Raw genomic sequence first — 18,115 nt, 5'->3', positions numbered from 1 at the left:
GCCAACCCGGAAGTCTCTGTACTACCGCTCCTCTAACACCCCAAGACATCCTATAATTATGATATTTAAGACAGATCATGAATAAATTCATGTCTTCATAAATAACACAACTTCAGCCCATTAATGAATCAATACTACCTATTCAAGGATGAAGTTTCCATTAAGTACAGTTATCTATTTTCCTTGAATATCCAGCTTTGTCAGTGCCAGATTAGGATAGTCATCTGTCAGAAGACAAGCACAGGATCAGGCAGCACATCATTATTATAAGGAGCAATGGGGGTGGGTGTTTCCGCCTGGGATTCCCATGTGCCATCTGCTTTCCTTCTGCTTCTCCTGCTCTCTCCATGCAATGTGAGGCATGTAGACAGAGGTCCATCTCCAAGAACAGGAGCTTCCCTGAGCACCCATTCAGCTGACCCCAAGCACCAAGCCTTGTCACTAGCTCTCTGACTGACCCAGACCACATTCCCCAGAAAAGACGTAGACCTGGGCCTCCCAAAATGGTCCACATGGATCTCCTGAGGCCAATGGGACTTTGAAGGTGATTCATGAAGATCTAGAGGTGGATGGAGGATTATGATGCAGAGGATGGGGAATGTCCAAAGGAACGATGGACCAGAGAAAGAGAAGGCCTGTTCACGGACAGAGAGCAGCTGACTTTCCTGTGAGGAAACAATTGATTTGAAAAGGCTGTATTCCAAGATCATGCTGCTTTATTAACAATGATTGAGGATTATGAAAGGTGGTGATGCATTACTATCATTTGATGACATTGCTTTTTCATTTCCAAAAAAATTGGGAACATGGGTAGGAGGCGGGGGAATGTAGGAGATGTTGAAATAGGAGAAGGGGCTAATGGCGCTTGATGTGTTCTCTTTCCCTTTGTTCTCTTCCTTGAAACCCAAACAGGATTTGCTTTCCTCTCACAATGAAGAAGGTTATGGAGAAGACAGTCAGAACTCCAGGGGACGGGTCACCTATCGTTTCATTAGGAATAGAAAATAAATGTGTGAAATGCGGAATATGCTTCATTGAATGAGCACACATAGCTCACATCAATGAACTCAAACAGGGAAGAAACCATTTAAAGGTATGGCGTATGGGAAAAGTTTCATTAATAGTGGAAAACTTAGAACACATCAGGGGACTCACATGGGCAAGAAAGGATTCCAATGCAGGGAGTGTGGGAAGAACTTCAGTCAGAGTGGACTCAATATACACCAGCGGACACACACAGGGGAAAAACCATTTAAATGCATGGAGTGCGGAAAAAGCTTCAGTAAGAGTGGACACCTAAGTTCACATCAGCGGACTCACACAGGGGAAAAACCATTTAAATGCATGGAGTGTGGAAAAAAGCTTCAGTCAGAGTGGACACCTAAGTTCACATCAGCGGACTCACACGGGTGAAAAACCATATAAATGTATGGAGTGTGGAAAGAGTTTCAGTCAGAGTGGATACCTTAAATTACATGAACGGACTCACACAGGGGACAAACCATATAAATGCATGGAATGTGGAAAGAGCTTCAGTTTCAATGCAGCCCTTAGAACACACCAAGAGACTCACATTGGTAAGAAAAGATTTAAATGTATAGAGTGTGGAAAGAGATTCAGTTGGAGTGGACACCTCAATAAACATCAACAGACTCACACAGGGGAGAAACCATTTAAATGTGGGGAGTGTGGGAAGAGTTTCAGTCAGAGTGCATACCTTAAATTACATGAACGGACTCACACAGGGGAGAAACCATTTAAATGTGGGGAGTGTGGGAAGAGTTTCAGCCAGAGTGGATACCTTAAATTACATGAACGGACTCACACGGGTGAAAAACCATATGAATGTATGGAATGTGGAAAGAGCTTCAGTCAGAGTGGACACTTCAATAAACATCAACAAACTCACACGGGGGAGAAACCATATGAATGCATGGAGTGTGGTAAGAACTTCAGTGAGAGTGGAAAACTTAAATTACACGAACGGACTCACACAGGGGAAAAACCTTTTAAATGCAGGGAGTGTGGGAAAAGTTTCAGTCAGAATGGAAACCTTAAATTACACCAACGGACTCACACAGGGGAAAAACCTTTTAAATGCAGGGAGTGTGGGAAAAGTTTCAGTCAGAATGGAAACCTTAAATTACACCAACGGATTCACACAGGTGAAAAACCATATGAATGTATGGAGTGTGGAATGAGCTTCAGTTATAGTGGAAGCCTTAGAACACATCAAGACACTCACATTGGTAAGAAACGATTTAAATGCATACAGTGCGGAAAGAACTTCAGTAGAAGTGGAAACCTTAGAATACATGAACAGACTCACACAGGGGAAAAACCTGTTAAATGTGTGTATTGTGGAAAGAACTTCAGTAACAATGGATACCTTAAATTACACCAACTGACTCACACAGGTGAAAAACCATATGAATGTATGGAGTGCGGAAAAAGTTTCTGTTTCCATACAGTCCTTAGATCACATCAACGGACTCACACAGGGGAGAAACCATTTAAATGTATTGAGTGTGGAAAGAGCTTCAGTCACAATGCAAGCCTTAAAACCCATCAACGTACTCACACGGGTGAAAAACCATATGAATGTATGGAATGTGGAAAGAGCTTCAGTCAGAGAGGACACCTCAATAAACACCAACAGATTCACACGGGGGAGAAACCATTCAAATGCAGGGAGTGTGGAAAGAGCTTCAGTCAGAATGGAAGTCTGAAATTACACCAACGAACTCACACGGGTGAAAAACCATGCGAATGCATGCAGTGTGGAAAGAGCTTCAGTTGCAATTCAACCCTTCAACTACACCAACGGACTCACACAGGGGAGAAACCATATAAATGTATGGAGTGTGGAAAGAGCTTCAGTCAGAGTGGGCACCTCAATAGACATCAACAGACTCACACAGGGGAGAAACCATATAAATGTATGGAGTGTGGAAAGAGCTTCAGTCGGAGTGGACACCTCAATAGACATCACCAGACTCACACAGGGATCATTTTAATGAATGGAGTGCAGAAAAAGCTTCAATCAGAGTGGAAATATTAGAGGAAGACATCTGCAGACACACAGAGAAGAAACCATATAAATGCATTGTGTGTGGAAGGGGCTGCAGTCAGAGTAGAACCCTTGATTATTGTCAACAAACTCACACATGAGACAAACCATATAAATGTCAAGTAGACAGAGGTTCAGTCCTAGTGGAAGTCCTACATCAACAAACTCAAAGAGAAGTAGTTTAAATGCAAAGATTGCAGAAAGTGCTTTACTCATAACGGAGTGTTTAAGGAACATCTAAGGACTCAGAGAGGAGAACCCATTTAGATGTATGGAGTGAGGAACGTGTTTCTTTCAGAGTCCACTCTTTTCTTTACACAATGAACTCAGCAGGAAATCAGTCTTAAATGCATGATGTGTATGTGAAGTTTTGGTGTTTATATGTAAAATTGCATAGTAATGAAATATTGAAGGCAATGTCAAACAACGTAATTATTATCTAATATTTAAAGTACCTCTTGATAGAGAAGGCGAGAGGGTTTATCTGGATTCCTGGTGGTGAGTGGGGATTAGGGCTGAGCGATATATTGTACAGTTCTGTTTTCTTGACCACATAATGATAACCTTTCAAAAACAATTGATATGGCAACACACCAAGAATCACAGTGTGTGTTTCTGGGGTGCCCATTTGCCTGGAAGTAGCTTTTCTTCGTGATGCCCCTGAATATGCTGAGTTGCTGACTTCCCTCCCAGACGACAGGAAGCGAAAGACACACCTCCATTGCCCTGTGTCCTTCCAGCCTCTTTCCTCCCTTGCTCCCTTCTGCCAGTTTGTGTGCCTGACTTAGATATCCTGTGTGCTGTATTTTTTTACTGCTGAAACTGGATTTGCTCTCAGAAGCTACGTTTTGTGCCTCACTGGGGACCCAGTGAGAACTGTATGCTTTGAAAGCTCAGTAAACTATTACTGAAGAAGTCCTGCTGCCTCTGTATGTGTTTTTGTCCTCAGCGTGGGAATTGCTCTACACATGGCCCCTACCCTGCTGCTACTTGGCCCATGCCTTGGAGTTGCTGTACTTAAGCATGCAAGACGGCTGCATCTGTGTGTGACTGGTTTCTGCACCAAACTCTCTCACCCCCCCCACTGCGTGATCTCCAAACACTGCTACTTCACCAGAACGTCTCCCTGCCTCCTACGTGTTCTGAAGAAAACTTAAAATACTGTCATTTAATGGGAGATTTTCCCCCAAGCCTTATTGCAAGAGGGGGAAGGAGGGGCTGCAGGTACCAGGGAAGTCTCCTGGGGGCCCATCTTCCCTCACGAACCCCATGGGGCAACCCCAGAGCTCCTGCTTATTCTGGGGTTTGGGGAAGATAGTCCTTTTCCATAGTCCCAGAAGTTATTATTCTTCCTGCCAGAGGATCAGTGTTTATATGTTGTTGTTGTTGTTTAGTCGTTTAGTCGTGTCCGACTCTTCGTGACCCCATGGACCAGAGAACGCCAGGCACTCCTGTCCTCCACTGCCCCCCGCAGCTTGGTCAGACTCATGCTGGTAACCTCAAAAACACTATCCAACCATCTCGTCCTCTGTCGCCCCCTTCTCCTTGTGCCCTCCATCTTTCCCAACATCAGGGTCTTCTCCAGGGAGTCTTCTCTTCTCATGAGGTGGCCAAAGTATTGGAGCCTCAGCTTCACAATCTGTCCTTCCAGTGAGCACTCAGGGCTGATTTCCTTCAGAATGGAGAGGTTTGATCTTCTTGCAGTCCATGGGACTCTCAAGAGTCTCCTCCAGCACCATAATTCAAAAGCATCAATTCTTCGGCGATCAGCCTTCTTTATGGTCCAGCTCTCACTTCCATACATCACTACTGGGAAAACCATAGCTTTAACTATACGGACCTTTGTTGGCAAGGTGATGTCTCTACTTCTCAAGATGCTGTCTAGGCCTGTCATTGCCCTTCTCCCAAGAAGCAGGCGTCTTTTAATTTCGTGGCTGCTGTCACCATCTGCAGTGATCATGGAGCCCAAGAAAGTAAAATCTCTCACTGCCTCCATTTCTTCCCCTTCTATTTGCCAGGAGGTGATGGGACCAGTAGCCATGATCTTTGTTTTTTTGATGTTGAGCTTCAGACCATATTTTGCACTCTCCTCTTTCACCCTCAATAAAAGGTTCTTTAATTCCTCCTCACTTTCTGCCATCAAGGTTGTGTCATCTGCATATCTGAGGTTGTTGATATTTCTTCCGGCAATCTTAATTCCGGCTAGGGATTCATCCAGCCCAGCCTTTCGCATGATGAATTCTGCATATAAGTTAAATAAGCAGGGAGACAAGATGCAGCCTTGTCGTACTCCTTTCCCAATTTTGAACCAGTCAGTTGTTCCATATCCAGTTCTAACTGTAGCTTCTTGTCCCACATAGAGATTTCTCAGGAGACAGATGAGGTGATCAGGCACTCCCATTTCTTTAAGAACTTGCCATAGTTTGCCATGGTCGACACAGTCAAAGGCTTTTGCATAGTCAATGAAGCAGAAGTAAATGTCTTTCTGGAACTCTCTAGCTTTCTCCATAATCCAGCGCATGTTTGCAATTTGGTCTCTGGTTCCTCTGCCTCTTCTAAATCCAGCTTGCACTTCTGGGAGTTCTCGGTCCACATACTGCTTGAGCCTTCCTTGTAGAATTTTAAGCATAACCTTGCTAGCGTGAGAAATTAGTGCAATTGTGCGATAGTTGGAGCATTCTTTGGCACTGCCCTTCTTTGGGATTGGGATGTAGACTGATCTTCTCCAATCTTCTGGCCACTGCTGAGTTTTCCAAACTTGCTGGCATATTGAGTGTAGCACCTTAACAGCATCATCTTTTAAAATTTTAAATAGTTCAGCTGGAATACCATCACTTCCACTGGCCTTGTTATTTGCAGTGCTTTCTAAGGCCCATTTGACTTCACTCTCCAGGATGTCTGGCTCAAGGTCAGCAACCACACTACCTGGGGTATATGAGACATCCGTTTCTTTCTGGTATAATTCCTCTGTGTATTCTTGCCACCTCTTCTTGATGTCTTCTGCTTCTGTTAGGTCCTTTCCACTTTTGTCCTTTATTATGGAATTCTTTGTGCGAAATGTTCCTTTCATATCTCCAATTTTCTTGAACAGATCTCTGGTTCTTCCCATTCTATTGCTTTCCTCTATTTCTTTGCATTGCTTGTTTAAGAAGGTCTTCTTGTCTCTCCTTGCTATTCTTTGGAAATCTGCATTCAATTTCCTGTATGTTTCACGATCTCCCTTGCATTTTGCTTGCCTTCTCTCCCCCGCTATTTGTAAGGCCTCATTGGATAGCCACTTTGCTTTCTTGCATTTCCTTTTCATTGGGATGGTTTTCGTTGCTGCCTCCTGTATAATGTTACGAGCCTCCATCCATAGTTCTTCAGGCACTCTGTCCACCAAATCTAAATCCTTAAACCTGTTCCTCACTTCCACTGTGTATTCATAGGGGATTTGACTTAGATTGTATCTTACCGGCCCAGTGGTTTTTCCTACTTTCTTCAGTTTAAGCTTGAATTTTGCTATAAGAAGCTGATGATCTGAGCCACAGTCAGCTCCAGGTCTTGTTTTTGCTGACTGTATAGAGCTTCTCCATCTTTGGCTGCAGAGAATATAATCAATCTGATTTCGATGCTGCCCATCTGGTGATGTCCATGTGTAGAGTCGTCTCTTGTGTTGTTGGAAAAGCGTGTTTGTGATGACCAGCTTGTTCTCTTGACAGAACTCTATTAGCCTTTGCCCTGCTTCGTTTTGATCTCCAAGGCCAAACTTGCCAGTTGTTCCTTTTATCTCTTGACTCCCTACTTTAGCATTCCAATCCCCTATAATGAGAAGAACATCTTTCTTTGGTGTCACTTCTATAAGGTGTTGTAAGTCTTCATAGAATTGGTCAATTTCAGTTTCTTCAGCACCAGTAGTTGGTGCATAAACTTGGATTACTGTGATGTTAAAAGGTCTGCCTTGGATTCGTATCGAGATCATTCTATCATTTTTGAGATTGCAACCCAGTACAGCTTTTGCCACTCTTTTGTTGACTATGAGGGCCACTCCATTTCTTTTACGGGTTTCTTGCCCACAGTAGTAGATATGATGGTCATCCGAACTGAATTCACCCATTCCCGTCCATTTTAGTTCACTGATGCCCAGGATGTCAATATTTATTCTTGCCATCTCATTTTTGACCACCTCCAACTTACCCATGTTCATGGTTCTTACATTCCAGGTTCCTATGCAATATTTTTCTTTACAGCATTGGACTTTCCTTTCGCTTCCAGGCATATCCGCAACTGAGCGTCCTTTCGGCTTTGGCCCAGCCGCTTCATCAGCTCTGGATCTACTTGTACTTGCCCTCCGCTCTTCCCCAGTAGCATGTTGGACGCCTTCCGACCTGAGGGGCTCATCTTCCAGCGTCATAACTTTTATATGCCTGTTGTCTTTGTCCATGGAGTTTTCTTGGCAGGAATACTGGAGTGGCTTGCCGATTCCTCCTCCAGGTGGATCACGTTTGGTCAAAACTCTCCACTATGACCTGTTCATCTTGGGTGCCCTGCTCGGCATAGTTCATAGCTTCTCTGAGTTCTTCAAGCCCCTTCGCCACGGCAAGGCAGTGATCCATGAAGGGGGTGTTTATATGTAAAACTGTATAATAATGAAATAATGAAGGCAACATCTCACAATGGTGAGTATAATTTTAGATGAAAGTACCTTTGGTTTTTGCACCAAACTCTGTCACCCCCCCCCACCACATGATCTCCAAGCACTGCTTCTTCACCAGAACTTCATCGCTGCCTCCTGCCCTGCGCGTTATGAAGAAAACTTGGAATACTGAAATTGAATGGGAGATTCCCCCCCAAACCTAATTTCAAGAGGGGGAAGGAGGGGCTGCAGGTACCAGGGAAATCACCTGGGGGACCATCTTCGCTCATGAACCCCATGGGGCAACCCTAGAGCTCCTGCTCATTCTGGGGTTTGAGGAAGATAGTCCTTTTCCATAGTCCCAGAATTTTTGATTCAGTCATGCTACTCGGGAGTTTTCCTACCGGAGGACCACAGTGCTGTGGCTGCTGTTGTTGTCATGGACTGGCTGGTGAGGGGGGGGGAGGCACCAGCTGGGGGACCCACAAGGGAAGAAGGCTCAGATCCTGGGGACTGGTGGTGGGATGAGCAGAAAGAAGGAGAAAAGGGAGCAGAAGGGGAGGTGAGGTGTTGCAAGCTGATGAGGAAATAGGGGTCGGTGAGCAGGAAGAGGCTGGGGCAGAGAGCAGTTCAGGCTCAGAGGGAGGAGAAGAGGGGGCCAGGAGACCCAGAAGAGGCCGGCTGCTGAAGCATCCATAGAGATATCCCCTTCCTGCTGTGACCAGCACCCCTCTCCCCTGGTCTCCTAGAGCAGACAGTGAAACCGGTTCAGACCCCATGATCCTGCACATGATATTAACAGGTGTTTGTGTCTTTTTGTCTCAACATGCATCCCTTTAATCTTGTTGACAATGAACCGTACTTATTGCCCATTCAGCCTGTTTGGAGAGATCTTTTCGGAGCTCCTTGCAATCCCTCTTTGTTTGAGCAACTCTGAACAATTTACGGCCTTCAGCTGAATGGAAGTGGGCAAGGAAGCCCCACACTCACTCTGGTTGGAGGAATAGGGTCAGTGACCCCTATACTCAAAGGCGATGGCCACTTCCGGAATCCAGGAAGGAATCACCCCACCCTGGTCACACGCAGCTGGGCTCACTTGCCAGAGCCACCTGGAGGGCATGACTACAATAGCCATCATCCCTGACCACTGGTCTTGCTAGCTAGGGATGATGGGAGCTGTAGTCCAAAAGCAGCTGGAGACCCAAGTTTGGGAAACCCTGTTCTCCCTGAAGGACAAAGGGGGGTTCACTTGCATCAGAGCGTCAGGTGAGCCCTGCAGGATCAGGCCCAAGGGGCCCCTGTCCTCCCAGGGGCCAAGCAGGGCAGCACTTGAGCACCAGAGAAGGGGGGCTGCCTCCAACTGGGGAGGCGCATTTCTTCTAGGGACGCATTTCTGGGGTCCCCACGGTCCATCCCAGCCTGGCTCCACTCTGCCAGGGCAGCTGGTTTTTGTTTCACTGCAGGTTTCTAAATTCCAAAGACTCCTACTTTGTGACATATCTGTGACTTATCAATGATTCTGTTGGAAGAGTATTATGGGAAATGGGCTCACTCGCTGGATCATCACCTTGCTGTGGTGAGTGGGCTTGCACCACCCCGATGGATTTCTGCCTGGGGCATGTGCTGCCCTTGATCGCCTCCTGCCTCATAAGGGATTAAGGAGTCAGGGGGAGCCCTGGATCCCCCAATCCCAGAAGAGTCATTAGCCATTGGAACTAAGGATATTGGTCAAACCGTTGAATTTTGGCGATTATTTAACGTTTCTATGGCTTTCTATACTGTCAGGGACTCAGCGGGAGCGCAGGGAGGAGAGGAGATGGAAAGCGAGGGGGAGCAATCCGAGGGCAGCGTAGGAGAATATGACAGCAGCCCGATAGATTCCATGAGCCTCTCCAGCGAATCGGAAGATTCACAGAAGGGGGCGCCGATGGGCAGGGCAAGGGGCGACCCAAGGGGGACACCCCAGAAGCAAGGGGCCAGCGGGGACTCCCAGAGCAGCAGTTGCAAATCAGGACCAGCTTCCCCACCAGAGCGTAGTGGGGGGGAGGAGTCCCAGGTGTCAGAGCCCACATATGCACCACCAGCGTAAATTGACCTTCTGCTCCTCCTACTGCGCAGAACATTGCATCATGACTAACCAGGAGGACGAGGGGCAAGAGGATGACCCACAGCTACAACTGGGCATGCTGCAAGCTGTACCCGACAAGTACAAGGCGTTTTTGGAGGTCTTCTGCGAGAAGGAAGCGGACAAGCTGCCTCCCCACAGACCCTACGACTGCAAGATTGACCTCCTGCCGGGGGCAACGCTGCCGACCGGAAAACTGTACTCCATGTCTGAAGACGAACTGCAAGAGCTCAGGGAGTTCATAGATCACAATTTGAAGCGGGGATTCATCCGAGAATCCAAAGCAGTGGGGGGCAGTCCTGTTTTCTTTGTGAAGAAAAAAGACACGCCCCAGAAGAGGCTTGTAGTTGATTTCAGAATTTTAAATTCGAAAACCAAGCCCACGGCTTTCCCGATGCCCAAGATCGACGACTTGCTCGCGACGGTGAGAAAGGGACGCATCTTCACCAAGCTGGATCTACGAGGGGCGTACAATCTTATACGCATGCGGGAGGGCGACGAGTGGAAGACGGCCATGTTCACGCCCTTGGGCACCTATGAGTATAGGGTTATGCCTTTCGGTTTACAAAATGGCTCCCACTGCTTCCAAGCCTTCATGCATCACGTGTTAGCGGGGCTCCTATACAAGAAGTGCGTCTGCTTCCTGGACGACATTCTGATCTTCTCGGAATCGCAGGAGGCTCACGAGAGAGATGTCAAGGAAGTCCTGCAAAGACTACGGGAGCACAGGCTTTACGCCAAGCTGGAGAAATGCCAGTTCGACATGACGGAGGTGGATTTCCTGGGCTACAAGCTGTCCGACAAGGGAATCGCCATGGACAGCGCCAAGGTACGATCAGTACTGGACTGGAAGAGCCCGCGCAATCGGAAGGAGGTCCAGAGGTTTGTCGGCTTTGCTAACTTTTATCGCAAGTTCATCAAGGGTTTCGCTATGCAGACGGCGGCCATCACGGACACCCTCAGCTCCAAGAAGAAGAAGTTCATCTGGACGGACCAGGCGGAGCAGTCCTTTCAGAAACTCAAGCGTCTTTTCGCTTCCGAGGAACAACTGCTGCATGTGAACCCCAGCAAGCCCATGAGGGTGGAGACGGATGCCTCCGACAGAGCCGTGGGGGCAGTCCTGTTGCAGCGAGACCCGCAAGGGGATTGGAGGCTGTGTGCTTTCTACTCCAGGAAGCTCAGCAAGTCGGAGCAGAACTACACCATCTGGGACAGAGAGTTGCTGGCCATTCATGCAGCATTCAAGGCGTGGCGGCACTTCCTCATCGGAGCCAAACACACGGTGCAAGTTCGCACGGACCATAAGAACCTGGAGTACTGGCGCACGGCGCGGTTCCTGAACCAGAGACACATCCGCTGGGCGGAGTTCTTTGCGGATTTCGACTTCAGGATAGAATATATCCCCGGAGACAACAACGTCATGGCTGATGCGCTATCCAGGAAGCCGCAGTATCTGGAGGAAGCAGCACCGGTAGCGGCCAAACACATTTTCGCACCCAAGGCGTGGGCATGCGCTTCTGCCACAATAGACCTGGAAGCGATACGGCGCGAGCTGCGAACAGATTCCTTCGCGCGCTCCAAGATGGAGGAGGTGCGCAGCGGCACGGCAAAGGACGACGAGTTCCAGATACGCGACGGACTGCTCCTCCGCAAGGGGGCCATCTACGTACCGGGAGATGAACTCCGCGCGACAGTACTGCAACAGCTACACGACGCACCCAGCGCCGGACATTTCGGCAAGGAAAAGACGGTGGAATTAGTAGCCAGAGACTTTTGGTGGCCCAAGATGCGGGGAGAAGTCGCAGAATACGTCACGAGGTGCGACACCTGCCAAAGGGCCAAGCCAGTACACAGACCGCCGGCGGGACTGTTAGAACCGCTACAGACCCCGTCCGAACCGTGGGAGAGGGTAGCCTTGGACTTTGTCACTGACCTGCCCAGCTCGAGGGGCAAAACAGCAGTACTCGTGGTAGTCGACATGTTCACCAAGATGGCGCACTTCATTCCTTGCGCGAAGGTGGCCACAGTGGAACAGACGGCCAAGCTGTTCATAGACCACGTGTTCAAGGTACACGGCCTGCCACGGTCTATCCTGTCTGACAGGGGGCGCCAGTTCATCTCGAGTTTCTGGCGGAAGCTGATGGGGATCCTGAACGTCAAGGTCAACCTAGCGTCGGCAAGACACCCGCAGACCAACGGACAAGCGGAGAGGGTCAACGCCGTCATGCAGCAGTACCTGAGATGTTACGCCAACCAGCAGCCCTCGACCTGGGTGGACTATCTGCCCCTGGCCGAGTTTGCCTACAACAACACACAACACGTGTCCACGGGGGTGACACCGTTTTTTGCCAACCACGGGCGACATCCCAGGACCTTCCCGGGCTTAGAGAAAGAGGGGGAGGGGGAGCCACAGGGAGCAGAGGCATTGGCAGAGGAGTTACAGGAGGTCCATGAACAGCTCCGTAGACAGTTAGACCTAGCAAAACACGTATACAAGATGCAAGCAGACAAACACAGAAGAGTGGGGGAGGACATACGGGTAGGGGACTGGGTCTGGTTAGCGGCCCAGGCAGTGCCGGCCAGATCCTTAGCTAAGAAGAAGCTAGGACACAAGCAGTTGGGCCCTTACCTAGTCGAGGCACAGATCAACCCAGTGGCTTTCCGTTTGACACTACCGGAGGGTTCCAGAATGCACCCGGTCTTTCATAGATCGGTGCTAACGCCCTACAAGGCACCTCACAGGTTTCAGGAGCCAGGAACAGCTCCCAGTCCGCTTAGAGATGCACCCATGACAGGGGGGTCGCCGAGGGCGGGGCCACTCAACGAGGTGACGGAGATTTTGGACTCGAGATGGGGGGAAGAGGGAGTCGAATATCTCATCGCAAGGGAAGGTGCTCCGGCCAGCGCCAACAGCTGGGTGCCGTACTATGCGGTGGAGGAGCACTACCTCAAAGACGAGTTCCACGCACTCTTCCCACACAGGCCCATGCCGGAGGATTATTTTGACGAATATCTTTTCACCCCCACACTCTCAGCCAGTACGTTTCAGGGGTTCTCCTCGGTTGAGGAGACGGTTCCAGAGACTACCTCGCCGGAGGGGTCGGTCTCAGACTTGGGTGCGGAGCGCTCTTATTGGTGGGACACTCAACCCGAGGAGGAGTGGCGCAGGAGACTGCTCAGAGGGCCCTGGCACGCAGACTACCCAGAGGAAATGGGGGAACAAGGGGGCATGGACGGGTTGGGGGAGGATCCTGGTTTCGAGCACGCCGGCAACGAGATGGAAGCGGAGGAGAGCGACGTCGATGTACCCGTCACGGACTGGCAGCATGCCAGGGGGGAAGACCGGTATCCGGCATGCACCCCCACAGCATTGGAGCACCCGGAACCCACGCCAGACGAGGGGGAGGGGGGAAGGGGGGGCTTCGAGGGGGGGATGGATGTCAGGGACTCAGCGGGAGCGCAGGGAGGAGAGGAGATGGAAAGCGAGGGGGAGCAATCCGAGGGCAGCGTAGGAGAATATGACAGCAGCCCGATAGATTCCATGAGCCTCTCCAGCGAATCGGAAGATTCACAGAAGGGGGCGCCGATGGGCAGGGCAAGGGGCGACCCAAGGGGGACACCCCAGAAGCAAGGGGCCAGCGGGGACTCCCAGAGCAGCAGTTGCAAATCAGGACCAGCTTCCCCACCAGAGCGTAGTGGGGGGGAGGAGTCCCAGGTGTCAGAGCCCACATATGCACCACCAGCGAGAGAAGATGAGTCAGGGTGGACCACGCCTCCATCGGAGAGCGAGTTAACGGTTAAGAGGAAAGTTGCAGGCTGGGCGCGCGCGCCAAGTTCAAAGGTACAGGCGAGCGGCACAGAAGGTAGCCCGGATAGGGAACCAGGTCCTAAAGCCCGCCGGAAGGAGGGGCAAGAATCGTCAGGGTCAGCGTCAGAGGAGTCCAGGAAGGATGAGACCCTAGCGGGCAGGAGGGCCCAGAGGAGAAAGGAATTTAGGAAGAGGTGGAGCAAAGCGAGAGTCTTAAGCTGGTGTGGAAGGGGCGGAGACTCAGACGGGACTTCGCCGGTCTAAGGTCGGGACGTAGAGCTGCACGCTGCGGCTTTGAAATGGAGACTGAATCTCAATAAAGACTTTTGTACATAACTACAGCCTAGCGTTGGTCCTCTGTGAGCTGGGACCTGGAGGCAGCTCTGACATATACGCTTCAGGTTACAGACTCCGCTAACCCAGAAATAGTGCTCCAGGTTAAGAACTTTGCTTCAGGATGAGAACCGAAATTTTGTTCTGGTGGCACGGCAGCAGCAGGAGGCGCCATTAGCTAAAGTGGTGCTTCAGGTTAAGAACACTTTCAGGTTAAGAACGGACCTCCGGAACGAATTATGTACTTAACCTGAGGTACCACTGTATTGGATAGTCCGATTCATGGAATCCGCTTCTGGCTCCAATTGTATCAGCTGCTTTTCTGAGCCTCTTGGCTGTTGTGCCTGGACCGGGCCTGTGTCCACGGTCCTTGTCCTGGCCTGAGTCAGAGGCTGGGGTGGGGAGCTGGGATTTTCGGGGGGGGGGGTCATTTAGCTGCCCCCCTCCATTCCTGGTTTGAACAGCACCAATACCTAAAACATGGACGGATTTAATCTCATGGCGTGGGGTGGGGAGGTGAGGTTTTTGCAATGTAAACATTGTGGGAGGGACACGGGTGGTGCTGTGGGTTAAACCACAAAGCCTAGGACTTGCCTATCAGAAGGTCGGCAGTTCAAATCCCCAAAACGGGGTGAGCTCCCATCGCTCGGTCCCTGATCCTGCCCACCTAGCAGTTTGAAAGCACAATGTGCAAGTAGATAAATAGGTACCGCTCTGGCGGGAAGGTAAATGGCGTTTCCGTGTGCTGCTCTGGTTCGCCAAAAGCGGCTTCGTCATGCTGGCCACATGACCCGGAAGCTGTACGCCGGCTCCCTCCGCCAATAAAGCGAGATGAGCGCCGCAACCCCAGAGTCGACCACGACTGGACCTAATGGTGAGGGGTCCCTTTACCTTAAACATTGGGGGGGGGGACCACTGGCGGAGGAAGAGGGGTGAGCCATGCCCCCAGGACACGTGCCAACCATGCCTCCGCCTGCTACCCCCCCCCCCCCCGTGCCGGAGCATGAAGCGTATGTGGGCTTATGGTTCTGGGGCTTGTGGATCTCATGGGATGTCATGCCATTATAAATGCACGGGGATAAGTGCATTTACACAGACACATTTCCACAAAACACCAAAACTCCGGCATGTAGCCGGATACAATTGGATACAACTGGAGCCTTTCTGCAAATGGCCTTTGCAACACAACTCACTGGGTGGTAAGAAAGTATACACATTTGCCTCTTTACAACGTAGTCCCGTTTCCTCAATGAATCCACCCATTTCTGGATGAAATGTAACTTCTGCCAGGAAAACCTGAGCTGAAATAGTAAGGAGAGCAAAACAGCAGCCCTGTCTGACCCCCGTCAGCCCCCAGACGCCCCCAGTCACGTGGCAGGAGATTCTTCCTGAGCCCCCCCCCTCCGTGAGACGGGTATGACATCATGCATGATCCATTGATGATCCATATGATCCAGTGATGATCCCCATGATGCAAGCAGACTGGTCCAAGAGCAGATCTCTAGGCCTGAATGAAAGGGGTCTGCGGTGATGGATTCTGGAGTCAAGAAATCCGCCCTTTCCAGTGATCTCTCCGGCTGGCCCGGAAAAGGCAGGGAGCAGGAATCCTCAGGGATCCCGACGGACAGACAGACTTGTCATGTTGCCAAAACACGAACTCGGAGTCTGATCTGATTTAAATGCAGAACTCATTTTGTGACTTCGCTGTTGGATTGTCGGGATCAGCCCCTCCCCCCTCTCCTGATCCCAGAAGGAAGACGGGGGGGGGGAATTTCCTCTCCTCCCCACCCCCCCCCGCTCAACACTTTCCCTCCCCTCCCGGCACATCCTCCTCTCATCCCGCCCACACAATCCCAAATCACCCCCCCAATACATTGCTCCTCCTCCTCCTCCTCCAATCCGGTTTCTGCTCCAGGAATGTGGGGGGGGGAGCCCCCCTCCCTCCCAACCTTTCTGCTTCTCCCGGAAGTGGAGCTTCCACTCCGGATTGCTGCTCTGCCCCATAGCTGGGGGGGGGGCGCGCTTTCGGAAAGGGGAGGGAGGAGGCAGGGGACCCCCCCCCCCGTGGATGTTGCAGGAAAGGAGAATCGGGAGCGAGGAGAAAGAGGTAAAGGGGTCCCGGGGGGGGGGAGGAGAAGGAGAGGGGAGAAGAGGATCGCGGGATGGGGAAGGGGGGAGATAAGGACCCAGAGACCCCGCCAGCTCCCCCAAGCGCCTTCCGTGGGGCCTGGATCCCGGCACGCGTGCTGCCAAGGGGGCTTTTCTCGGCCCCTTAGGCGCCTTGGCGGGGGCGGGCATGGGACCCCCACCCAGGGAGTCCCCATGAGGACCCCATCGCCCCGTGTCCCCCGCGCAGGCATCCCCGGAGCGCTGGGGGCTCCGCGCAGAGAGAGGTGGGCCACGAAAGGGTTAACGGGACCCCCCTGTCCCTCCCCTGCTTCTCTTGGGGGGGGGCGCCTCCGGCTGGAGAGATGGGGGCGCAGGGTGTGGGGTGAGCAGAGCCAAGGGAGCCTCTGGATGCAGGGGAGACTCAGGAGAGAGGGAGGGGGTCGAGGAATTGGGGGGGGGAGGGAGAGGAGCATCCGTGGGGCAGGGAAGGGCAGCATTGGCGGCGGGGGGGGGAGATATCGCGTCTCCATTGTGGCAGCTGCGGGGGATCTCTGGTGGAACAGCCTTGGCCTCCCTCCCGCCCAGTAATCGCCCCCCCTTCAAGGCGACCAGAGAGGGATCCCTGGAAAGTGGGGAAGGGCAGCATTGGCGGTGGGGGGGGGGAGATATCGCGTCTCCATTGTGTCTCCCAACCCAGGAAGCAGCCAGAAGCCTTTTCCTCTCTCTCAGGCTTCCATCTTTAATTGTCCTTTCTTGAGGGTGAGGATAATGTACACCTGTCATCAGAAACAGGGGTGCAGAGTCCATGGAATGGCTCTCAGGATTGATACAGAAGTTGCACATTAAAGCATTTCTGTTCCTCTTATTCTTTGTAGGCAATGTCAGAGTGACTGACAAGCTGAGATATAACCCATCAGCATCCTATGACAGCGACTGCATGAATCTTTGGTCACGTGACAAAGACACATGAGTGCAGAAGCAGCAAATTTATTCAGAGGGACGCAGGTGGCGCTGTGGGTAAAAGCCTCAGCGCCTAGGGCTTGCCGATCGAAAGGTCGGCGGTTCGAATCCCTGCGGCGGAGTGCGCTCCCGCTGCTCGGTCCCAGCGCCTGCCAACCTAGCAGTTCGAAAGCACCTCGGGGCGCAAGTAGATAAATAGGGACCGCTTACCAGCGGGAAGGTAAACGGCGTTTCCGTGTGCGGCTCTGGCTCTGGCCAGAGCAGCGATGTCACGCTGGCCACGTGACCCGGAAGTGTCTCCGGACAGCGCTGGCCCCTGGCCTCTTAAGTGAGATGGGCGCACAACCCCAGAGTCTGTCAAGACTGGCCCGTACGGGCAGGGGTACCTTTACCTTTACCTTTAATTTATTCAGGCTTAACTGCTAACTGTGGAGTCATTCTGACATGTGACGTAGTAGCCAGTCGCACTTTGTGCTCTCTGTAAGATTTCAGCAAGAGTCTGTCTGTCTCAGCCGTGAGCAGAGTCCGTATGCAATCTCAGTCAAACTGTTTGGAACCATGTTGTTTATGAAGAAGCTTATTTTAATTCAGTAAAGCTTTTATTCTTTAAAACTCTGCATTATTAATTTACGCTGCGTGTCATCTTCCCAGTCAAAGGACCCCTTTTCTGGATAGACAGTGCCTGTGGCTGGAGGCTCTACACACCGGGTGTGCCTGTGGAGGCCAAAGACTGCCAGTATTAGCACAGGTGAGGTGTGTGACCTCCCCAAATTTACAGACTGTATATAAATGAGAAGTGGTGGGTGGGATTATATTTTACAGCAGCCCTGTGATTTTCTCCACCCATAACATTTTGTGAGCTGATATAGCAGTACGAATTCCAAAATAACTTTTAAAAACCCCACAAGATCATCATCATCATCATCATCATCATCATCATCATGGCATTTATACCCCCAGGCCTTAGTTTGCCTCCCCATGATCTAGAGAAAACACCAGCTTTGAATCATACAGAGTAAAACTACCAGAACCTTCTTGAACCGATAGGTTAGGAATTATCGCTGTACTTAGATCCGTACTTTTCTATGCCTGAAA

The 18,115-nt window shown here is 50.9% G+C and overlaps 3 protein-coding genes across 7 annotated transcripts in view; 2 read left to right on the top strand and 1 right to left on the bottom strand.

The window, feature by feature from the left end:
- LOC307225009 (uncharacterized protein) overlaps positions 1-18,115 on the bottom strand; it is a 202,114-nt gene that overhangs the window by 30,340 nt on the left and 153,659 nt on the right. The gene's annotated exons all lie outside the window — the stretch shown is intronic.
- Positions 1-18,115, top strand: part of LOC307225018 (uncharacterized protein) — a 48,724-nt gene that overhangs the window by 16,096 nt on the left and 14,513 nt on the right. Inside the window, exons 1-2 of one of the 5 annotated variants that reach the window (XM_079992618.1) lie at positions 15,806-16,058; positions 17,672-17,768. The exons of 2 other annotated variants lie outside the window; for them this stretch is intronic. The gene's annotated coding sequence lies outside the window, so the exon portion shown is untranslated. Of the gene's footprint in view, positions 1-15,805; positions 16,059-17,671; positions 17,769-18,115 lie in introns of those variants that run through there. 2 more of the 5 variants (XM_079992621.1, XM_079992617.1) reach the window with 2 other exon arrangements.
- On the top strand, positions 1,430-3,853 carry LOC307224827 (uncharacterized protein; the record flags this gene model as incomplete). Its single annotated transcript, XM_079991954.1, has 2 exons — positions 1,430-2,442; positions 3,841-3,853. 2 exons carry the CDS (start codon positions 1,430-1,432, stop codon positions 3,851-3,853), a joined length of 1,026 nt encoding a protein of 341 aa, XP_079848080.1.

The sequence above is a fragment of the Podarcis cretensis genome, assembly GCF_951804945.1.
Source record: "Podarcis cretensis genome assembly, chromosome: 10".
Lineage (NCBI taxonomy): Eukaryota > Metazoa > Chordata > Lepidosauria > Squamata > Lacertidae > Podarcis > Podarcis cretensis.
This window is presented reverse-complemented; position numbering and strand designations above follow the sequence as displayed.